Below are 11,144 nucleotides of genomic sequence, written 5' to 3' on the forward strand. Positions count from 1 at the left end.
CAGTCAATGTAACCTTGCCCCCCCCCCCCCCCCCCCCCCCGATCCTGGGGTATACTGGAGAAATTATGTGTTATAACATTCCAGGTGGCCAGGCAGTGCTGGGTGAATATGGTGATTAACTCTTTGCGCCAAAAATAGCAGGGAAAGGACCTTACCTAGGCTCCCTGGGTTGGGGGGGGGGGGGGTCATTTTTACCTGCAGGTGGTCCCCAGGGGATTTTACACTGGCTTGGCTGGACCAAAAGTCAAAGGCCCCCACTTTACCCGTGAACCTGGGGGGGGGGGGGGAGTTACAATTGACTGGTGCATTACAGTAACCAATGTTTAAAAGTGTTTGTTTTTTCATCTATTTATTAATACTCCCAATTATTTTGGACTGGTAACAATCAAGAAAGCGGGTATTCCCTGCAGACCATCCTATTACTATTTTGAGAATAAATTGCAATACTATTCACTTATGAATATATGCCTGCTAGTTATTGAATGTTGTTCTTGACAACATGGTACAAATGAACATAGAAAGAAGTTTCCAATCTATGGTGTATATATTTTGTCCATGGTACTATATATAACATCTAAGGCAAAACAAAAAATGATTTGGTTAGGGTTACATCCTTATCGAAAATAGGTAGGGTACATTGTAGGTAGGATTTTTTTTATTAGACTTGATAAATGATATGAAGTAAGAATGTTATTGTCACCATTGGAGTGGTGTTTAAGTAAGCTTCTTTATAAAGCTATATATAAAGGTTTTAAACTACATATAAAAACACACACACTATTTTGTAGGTTGCTAAGGGCCAGATTACCAAATTTATTTAATATTAAGGCCTGAGATAGAAAAGAAATGTTATCTTTGATGCTCACAGGAGGGAGACACTTTGGAAAACCATAATTATCTTTGATGAAACATCAGTTCTTATCATATGGTTCAGTTTTATCGATCTCTCTTGAAAACATCCTGGTATATAAATATACTTTGTTTTATGTTAACTTCTTTTACTATCAAAGGCGAAGGAAGGTCCAATTAGATGCAGTGAAGGCTAATACCCCCATCCCCACCCCATGATTCAAACCTGCTTCTGAAAAATCTGTTCAAGGCTAAATGCAAAACAGACTTAACTCAGTAAATGTTATTATTGAGTTACAGCTATCTTGAACTGAGTCAAAGCCTATATATGCATAGCCTATAATTAATTGCTTACATGGAGCTTTATCACAGCCATTCTTTATTAATCTCTTATTTAAGCCTATAACGAAGAACCGCAACCCAGCACTACTTGGTAAAGCCCCACAACCCAAGAGTTTTTCGAGAGCGTCAATAAAAAAGTTTGATTTTCTGATTTTTAAGTCCTTCCCTGTTGTTGACCATTTGTGTTCATTACAATTAAAAGCATAAAGAACTAATTATTAAAGTGATATCCACAACTTATTCAAAATCAGTACATGTAAAGCAAACATAAATTTTGAGTAATAAACCTCTAACTACTTGCATTTATGGAAAATATTTATTACTGATAACACAACTGTTAACGTGTATTTAATAGTTATAAACAACGCAAAAAATATTAAATGATTGGTCAGAGTACTTAAAGATCATATTTCCGTAAACTTGGTATCCTTCATAAGAACCATTGTTTTCGATATTTATTCATCCTTTTGTTTTAATTGTTGTAAATTTTAATTGGGAGTAAGACTGCATCATTAATACACAAATTCAATATATACAGAAATGTCAAAGAAAGCATTTGAGACCTAATTTGCTGTTTCTATAATGACGTGAATGTGTGGGTTCAAATTCTGACGCAACTCACAATGAATGTTTTAAAGTTTTAATAACGTCCAGAAATAATCACATGTATACAGTTCTATGGAACACCAGTAGAAGTAATTTATAGTGTCATCAATGATTCTTGTAACACAAGTGTTAAGTATTTTAAATTTGTAACACAAATTATTAAACACACTTATTAAACTTTTCGTAGATATATATATATATTTGTTACACAATGTCCTTTATTATAACTTTGTTAACGCACACAAAGTCAAAAATAATATTTGTAACACAATGTCCTGACTTTGGTAACACACAAAGTATATAGTAATGTAATGGAACACCATACAATTCGAAGTCCTTAATAAAAGTGATCCTTAGGCTTTTATATGAAACATGTTGTTGTTTTAAAAGGTTAAGAATAACAAGAATGTCAGAAATGTCTCACTCAGGCTTAGCTATCAAAACTTGTCTAGCTATATAAAGCCTGTTGCATAAAGATTAGTTAGAACATAAAATAATGAAGGTGCTAAAATAAAAGGAAACATGTAGACACAAGAAATAAGTTTGTTGAAGAATTAAAAACCATTATGAAACCCTTCAGATGTGAAAGGAAATAAATAAAATGTATGAAATATTGCATATAATTTAAAGGTTAAAGGTATTATAAAGAATATAAATGAATTCCTCATAAGATAACAATAATGTTCATACCGAATATCATATATTTCATATGAATAAAAGATTTACATCTGAACAGCAAAAAAGACAATATGTACATCTGACTTATGGGACAAAAACATTAAGATCTATTAGATAAAAGATAACAAATATTACGAAGACAATTTGACACAAAATTGCTTCATAATATTTCCATTGCAACTTAAATCAACGAAAAAAATGTATGTCCCAACACTGTAACCAAGCATTTTTGAGACCATCGAGATATCTTTTCGGCTTATTTATGTATTTTATTTAATCTTTAATATCTCTCTTGAAACTGTCTTAAGGTTGACATCTTGGCTTTCTTCATGTATTCATCATCAAAGAACTATTAAACCTGGGTAAACTGGAAATTATTTAATGGTTTCAAAAATTATTTAATGGTTTCTCAGATAGTGTTTTCATTTCGATCCAGAGGAAAGCTGATAAGCCATTGATAACATCTGTGGTGTTATGGAAATTTCGATTTTTGCCATCTTTCAATCTTGTTGAACATTATTAATCTTTATTTTTGTGTGTTTCAGACTTCAACTGTGCCAGTCAGCAAGAAACATGGAAGGAATAATTAGAAAATTGTGTAATTGAAAAAAACAAATTGAGGGGCCAAGATTAAAAACAAAAATGGAAAGTTCAGACTTACCCAATCTGGATTTGAAGGGGTCTTCTCAAGAATCTGATGTGACATCAGCAACGTATAACGTGCTGGTTGGCAACGTGACAGTGATGACAGAATCCCAGACGTTAAATGGCAGCGTTAGACAGTGTGACGTTATTAATACTGACTACGATATTACGGCTGCAATTATATGTGCTCTATGCTTCTTGTTCGGAATTCTTTACACATTCTTTGGTAAGTTGCAGGTATCCTTTATATTAGCGGAAATATTTTGTAACAATTTATATAAAGATTAATATTTATTTGGAGGTCTAGGTGAAAATAACATTGCATAGCCAGACAAATGATTAATTTTCATAAAAACATCCAAATAATTGATATCATAATTATATAATGGTGAAATGATTTTGTTGCTGACAAAGTCCCGCCTTATTGATATTAGTCGGTTTTTTACCTTTCACTTCAATCTCTGAACATACTAGCGGATCGAGGGCGTGTGCATCTTGTTCTTGTCCCCCTTTAATTGTCCAAGTTTACTATTAATGTCAATATCAGAGAAAAAAAGTAATAAGTACACTCAAAATGCACCATTTTTGACTAAAACATTTCGTTTGGGAGTATCCCAAATCCGCCTGCCCAACATTCTAAACAATTTTAATTTGGGTTTTTAGGGAGGGGCAAATGTCAAAACGTTGTGCCCCTATTAAAGTTACACCCCCTGTCACATCAACTCTTGGACCCACTACTGTGAACATATGTGTTTATGTAAGACACAGTAAATGAAGTAATAGCAATGTTTGTTTGTGTTTTGTCGAATAGCCATTAGTCATGGTCTGTTGTAACACACAAAGATATATATTTATATGTAAATATTATAGATATCCTCTTAAGAAATACTGGTGCCTTGAAGTACAGAAATGTTATATTTGCAATGCAAATTTCATTTAAAGCGACTTGTTGAATGATAGGCATTTAATTCACATTGAATATTAAGACGTAAACTAAAGTTACCCTTCAATATGAACAACCAACATCATGAAGACAATTCAACCTATAAGTATGGCAAATAAAATGTCTTATCAATATGAAAATTAAATGCCAATAAGTTTGAAAAAACTGTCATCCCGTAATGGTGAAAAAATGATTTCAACCTTTTATAGTGGGCTGCAAATGATATAACCATCTGTTGCAGAAGACTATACATTTTATTTCACAATTTTCAGGCCAAGATAAATGTAGTGATTATAATGTAATAACCAAATCAGAATAAAACATATGGTGAAAAACATGCTTCCCACAGGACCTGTAATAAACTGTACAATCTAGATGTGATTATGACATGAAACCGCTGTGATATATATTACAGGTAATTGTGGCTATATAACAAGGAAAAGCAATTATCTGTTACCAATCATACATGTTTTTATACTTACTGTATATCAGGCCAAATAAAAATTTCTGTTGTGGTTCCTGCTTCATGCAGATAAAATACAGGTTAAATAGGCGGGGAAAACATCCTTGTATTGTTTATATACATACACATTCAGACATTAATGTTGCCATGAAAGTTGTACTATACAAGATAATACAAGATAAACTTGTAAAATAGCTGATCTGAGGGGTGGGGCATACCTGGTCCCCCCCCCCCCCTTAAATTGTCCAGGTTTACTATAATATCCGAGAAAATACGCCAAATATATTCTGGTTCTGAGGAAAGGTTACGCCCCAAAGTTATGCCCCCTCTAATGTAAAAACCTGGATCCGATACTGATAAATGTATCACCTTGTACCAATAATAGTGCCTGCTGCATAGCTATATTGTATATGATAATATATCACAATATTTAATTTAAAAACAAACAAACAGTAATTAAGACGAGAACATGAATATAGGGTCAGTTGGGTAAATCATAACCACAATATTATTATTTGGCCTTATCTTGTAACCTTGATGGATTAAATATGGTGAAAAGATATTGGGTGCGAAACCCTGTATTTTATTATTTCGTTACTTTTTCTTTAACATTAGCACCTCTGTGAAGCTGTTACTTTTTCTATAACATTAGCACCATCTGTGAAGCGCATAATATCTTGATTTTAGACTTTATTGTGAAGTTATCCTTATTACTTGTACATAAAACAGATACAATTGCAGCCATGTATATTCAAATCATATAATAAATCAAATTTTCACTACCTTAAACATAAGTATAAAAATATATGATTTTATCTTAATATTGTTTCAATTTATTGAACCCTCTCTGTGACACAATTGAAGGTACTAGATCTCATTTATATACGGTCAAACATCGAAAAAGTAGTATCCAGTAAATTGTGAACAAAATGCTTGTTACAAGGATTAAAGGCCTTCAAAGTTTAAAATAGAGTTGAGTCATAATATCTGCCAGCTGCTTTTGCAGTTTGTTCATACAATTAGTAAGTAAAATAACTGGTTGCCAATTTAAAATCTGTGAACTAATCCCTTTAAACATGAACAAATATTAAATCTTTCTGGAACAGCTAAAAAACAACAACTAATTTTGGAAATACAGTCGAAACTCGCTATGTTGATCGCTTTTATCTCAATATTCTGGTTATGTCGAACCTTTTTTCGAATGTTTTCAGTTTTTCGGTCATACGCTTTTTATATTTTGGTTGTATCTAATGTTCCCCATCTTAAAGTCGCAGGCCCCAACTACTTTGTCTTAGCGAGTTTTGACTGTAATGTTTTTCATTTATATAATGAAAGGAATTTTCCAAGAAAAAAATCAAAGAAAATATAATTATAATGCATACGACAAATAGACTTCGTCTTATTGCTGTCCCTGAAAGTGTTAAAACTGTAAAGACACTGGTGCTTCTCTATGTTTTTATTAAAAACATAGAGAGGCACCAGTGTCTTTACACTTTTTAATTTAATAAACCTCATAAATATACTTTCTGTACTAGGCTGGTATTTATAAAGAATCTTAAGTCATTTCTTAACTTAAGTCAGTTTACTAATTTATGTATTTCATTGGTCATAAGATTTTTGAACCTTATAAAATACACTATCTCTACTGTACATTTGATAACATAACCGGTGCTTAAGTTGAGAGATAGTTGCACAAACGTTAAAAATCACATTCTTCTATCTATTCTATCTATTTGTTAAGCTTTTTTGTTCATTTCTAGGCAAAATTGGAACTCCCAATTTATAGTCAAGGTGACATTTTTTTCCAATTAGAAACACCCCATTCCCAAAATTGTGAAAATATCAATTTATTCAATAATTCTTGTGTTTCAGGATATCGCTGTTTCCGGGTTGTGATGTTCCTCACTGGGTTTCTGTTCGGGTCCATTCTAGTCTACGAGGTATGCCAGGAGGAGTCAACCTTCAGCCCTCTTGTTAGTGCTGGAATCTCACTCGGCGCTGGGGCTCTGTGTGGGCTGTTGTGTATGCTAGTGCAATATGTGGGCCTATTTCTCACGGGCTTCAACTTTGGAAACTGCATTGCCATCAGTGGTTTCATAGTTCTAGAACAGTTTGTTCATCTGCGTACGTTATGGATTCCTATCGGAGTAACAGTTGGTATAGGAATCGTGTGCGCATTTTCTACTCTAAAATTCCAGAAGTCAGGAACTATATTGGGAACAAGTGTATTTGGAGGAATTTTAATGATCTCATGTATTGACTATTTCATCGAGCATTTTATCTTGATAGAGTATATAAAGGACCGGTTTAAGGCGCGGGATTCGCTTCCTCTGTGCTGGTACTCGTGGGTGATTCTCGGATGTTGGCCATTCTGTTTCCTGGTCGGTGCAATCGCTCAGTGGAAAATAACGGGACAGGGATATGACCATAAAGAAGGTATGACTAAATTTGCGTTGTTCTGATGATCTATTATAATCAAAAATCGATCAAAAAGGTCAAAATCATGGACTATCAATAGTGATTTTGTCATGATCGATTTTTGAAAGAAAAATCTGAAAGGCTGTTTTTCCAGAATGATACACCAATTCATCCCAATAATCTTTATTATTTAAAAAGCTGCTTGTTTTTTTAAAAAAATGCAGTTTGGGATAGTTACTAAAAATATGTTAGATTTATTGATTTACAATTTAGCCAAGATGAAAAGTTGCATGGATGAAATTGATTATTAATCATTGATCAATTTGCATCAGGATTATCAATTTATTTGTTTGTGGGATTCTCAACACCAGACTTACTGAAATACATGTAATTTTTTTAATTTTATGGAATTATTAGGAGAAAATGGATAGAGTAGGCATTGAACAAAGAACTCAAAGAAAGTTTCATGTATTGAGAATAATAATACTGGGTAGACAACTGTTTACTGGTACTAAGTTTACCATTTTTAATAAGGAGTTTTTCCCCTTGGTTAGCAATTTCAACCAGAAAGAAGGGAAGCAGTAATATTTGAGCTTGATTACTTTGTGTAGACCTCAATGTGTGTATGCATACCTTCATTGCCAATATATTCTAGTCTTAGCGAACTTATCACCCATAAAGTATAAATTGAAATGAAAATATTTTATTGACTTATATTTTAAAAAGTATTAATTAGTGAAGACCAAACATATACCGAGTACGTATGCCTATTCCAGCTACCCCAACTCGCAGATGCCGTGAGTACTGTATAAAGCGTACACCGCGGCCCCGGGAAAAGCCGAAGGAAGCCCCACATCAGTCACGTTATAGACATCTGTACCAAGCTCGTAGAGTGAAAGGAGACGTCATCTCACAGGTGAGGGGAAGATACTTAGAATATATATCACTAAAATGGTTTCATGATTTCCTTGACCTTGACCTTATACGTGTTGCCTGGTCAACATGGCGTACACATGGCGATTACTTTGTCTAGCAACAAGGGCAAAGATGAAGAGTTTAGATATTGTTATAGCCGAGGTATGGTTGTTGTCGCAGGTATTTGCAGCAGTGTCAGACTCGAAAAACTGTTACAATATATTTAAATGAAACCTTATACTCATGAGACAAGATACCTATAGCATGGCCGATACCTCAGCCCTAGTTGTCAAGTAATGCCAGACCTTTCAACGAAGAAAAAAGAAACTAAAAACAGACAAGTGTTTGAGTTCTCTCTGCAGTACTCTTGTTTAATAAATTATAAAAGATACATAAATTTTCATTTCAGAACTATATCCAGACAATGCAAACAAAGCTGTCACCGTCGTTGCATCGTATGACACCAGTACCCACTGAGCCTGGGCTTGGAGAACCAGAGAGCACAAACACCACCCTCACACAGATTCCAGAAGTCTGAACACTAATATGCCAACTGTGAACACATATTTCAAAGACATACTATGTCTTAAAAACTTAACTCAGAAACCTTAAGTCTGAACACAGATATTTGAGTTAAACACCATATCTGAACACAGTTTCCAGAAGTCTAAACAGTATATGGAATTTACCATAGACGTTTGGTTCTCTAAAAGAGTTCTTAGTGCAGGTACCTGAAATCTGAACAGTCATTTGTGTATATAAACACAGATATGCAGAGTCACCCACATTCTTACATTGGACAACAGTAACTGTGAAAAATAATACTATGTCTGAAAATGAGATTATCACAGACATTTTAATTCTGAACACAGGTGTTAAAATTGTCTGTACATAAATGCCGAAAATGTGAGCAGTAATTTCCTGATGTTATGCTTAATCTGAACAAAGATAACTTACATAAGATAATCCATGTCTTAACATCCATTCTCTGACCACACCAAGTCTGAACTCAGAAATCTGAATAATAAACACAGATTCTTAGTTTGAACACAGATACTGGAAGTCTTAAGACAGATAAACCATGTTGAAATACAGATCTATACCAAATATGAACCCAAATACCTAATGCTTAAATGTAGGTAGTTCATGACTTTTCATTTGTGTTCTTAACATGCAAAGTCCTAAAACAGATGAAGAGCTAATGAAGTTCTGATCATCCAAAGTCTGAACAAATACATGTTTCTGAGTATTGAATTGATAATATAAGTGTGAACAAAGAAATCAGAGTTCTGAAGACAGATAAGTTTGAACAAGATCCTGCATCTGTAATCTGGGCAATTAAATAGAGTAATAAAAGTGTAATAATTGTATTTATCTAAAGCGGTCTTCTTAAGACTTGAGCTGTGGTTTGGAGGAAGGGAACCATGGATGCTTAGACCTTGTTCCATTACTTTTTTGTGTTCATGTATATAATTATTTATTGTTATACTATGAAACTTCTCTGTAATGTTCTGTTGAAAGAACATGATCTTTGTTGGAATTTCTAATGTATCTGTTAATAATTGTCTCAAATTCATTTTTACAGCATATAGTTGACTTCTTTATTATGTGCTTTTGTTTGCTTGATAATGTAAGAATAAACAAATTGTTATTTTTTAATTGATTTTAGTGTTTTTAAAGGGATGAAGAAGTTTTTAAATAGAAGGGTTTGTCTTTGAAGCAGACGGGGGTGGGGTCAAAGGTTTCACTTGAACTCACTTTAGCTTCACTGACTCTAAAGGACCGATTTCTTTCAAATGAATGAAAGAAATCCCAAGCCCACGGGGTTTGACTGTATATGAATTGCTTGTTAAAACACAAAGGTCAGTTTCGTCTGGTTGTAAGCCTAAATGGGGTTATGTTGTTTGCATAAAAATTAATATGAAATTCTCTGTTGTAAATTAAACATTGATCCATGAGTGTATGATACTAAGCATAATTATGTAGTGAATTGCTTTTATCTATCATTTTCTAAATATTTGAGACCAATACATTGAAGTGATCAATTCACACAGTTTCATTTACGTTCTTGTTAAACTTCCATAAAACTTAGCTTTGGCATTGTGAAATTTTACTTGTAACAAATATTTTGTTATTTTCAGATTTGGAAATTAATTAAATTCTAGCAGGGAGGTTAGAGGGAGAAAATTTAGTTGGCTTTGTAAAAATTAAATAGGCGATTCCAAACTTACGCTTTATTGCATATAACTTTTTGTCATGTCAAGTTTTTATTCCGAACAAAAGACTTTGAACAAAATCTTCTTTAATCTATTAAATGATTTTTTGAAAATTATTTTTTGTACCGATTGTAAATACATCTTCAGTTATTCCTATTGCTACTGAGGGATAATTGTTATGTATTAAAGTGAAAGTGTTCTTAGCAACTTAAAAAGCACCTAGGACATTTTCGCCTTAAGCCCTTGACTATTTTATGTTATATATAATTATACAAACATCGAAATAACAGATTTGACTAACAACATTAAGTTGCCAGATTTCAACCGCAGCTGAATATGTTGTAGTGATGATATTAACTAAGACGTTAAGAAAGTACACTAAAAAGGCCATGAAAAATAAATTGTTAGTTCTCATGTACTTTTGAACGGGAGAAATCGCATAATTTTTTTTATTTATTTAAAAAACAAATTAGATTTGATAAAAAGCTGAAGCCATATTTGCTTTACAAATACGGAAAAATGGCATATATAATATATGAAGCTGATTAACAACATCATATTAATTTCTGCCTAATTTAATTCAGTAATTATTTGAATAATCTTAAAAATATTTCTTGAAAACATTTCTTCCCAAAATGATCCTATTTGGGCTATTTCAACAGGACTAACATAATTTAATTTTTTTTAGATACGGCCAAGGAAAATGAATGTGGAGGAATGAGTTTGAAATGATAAACTAAACATTATTTGTTGGGCCTCAATAGTCCATGTACAGTAATGCACATTGTATGTTAACGAATTGTTGTAGTTAATGCCTCTACCCTTGCACCAAGTTGTTAGATGTTAGTTGTTATGTGACATTGTCATACTTTTGTAACTGTTTCTGGACTTTTTTCATGAAATGGTCTCGTTCAACAGTATACAAATAAAATTTTGCAAACTTGCGTTCTTGTTGTTCTCATTATTGTCAGGTCTGTTTATATGTCCACTTAGAAAGGGGACAGTATAGGTTTGCAAATCTCTGTCCATCAATTCATTAGAAGAGCAATTTTTGTCTGCATGATTAACA

General features: G+C 33.0%; 1 protein-coding gene across 6 annotated transcripts in view; it reads left to right on the forward strand.

Annotated features, from left to right (window-relative positions):
* LOC128238610 (transmembrane protein 198-like) overlaps positions 1-11,019 on the forward strand; it is a 40,171-nt gene extending 29,152 nt beyond the window's left edge. For all 6 annotated transcript variants that reach the window (XM_052954733.1, XM_052954714.1, XM_052954740.1 and 3 more), the window contains 4 exons: positions 3,021-3,346; positions 6,399-6,962; positions 7,721-7,860; positions 8,269-11,019. In XM_052954733.1, coding sequence (XP_052810693.1) covers positions 3,118-3,346; positions 6,399-6,962; positions 7,721-7,860; positions 8,269-8,397 — 1,062 coding nt within the window. In that variant the 5' untranslated portion in view covers positions 3,021-3,117 and the 3' untranslated portion in view covers positions 8,398-11,019. The remainder of the gene's footprint in view (positions 1-3,020; positions 3,347-6,398; positions 6,963-7,720; positions 7,861-8,268) is intronic.
* Positions 11,020-11,144: the final 125 nt, after the last annotated feature.

The sequence above is a fragment of the Mya arenaria genome, chromosome 1 (genome assembly GCF_026914265.1).
Source record: "Mya arenaria isolate MELC-2E11 chromosome 1, ASM2691426v1".
Lineage (NCBI taxonomy): Eukaryota > Metazoa > Mollusca > Bivalvia > Myida > Myidae > Mya > Mya arenaria.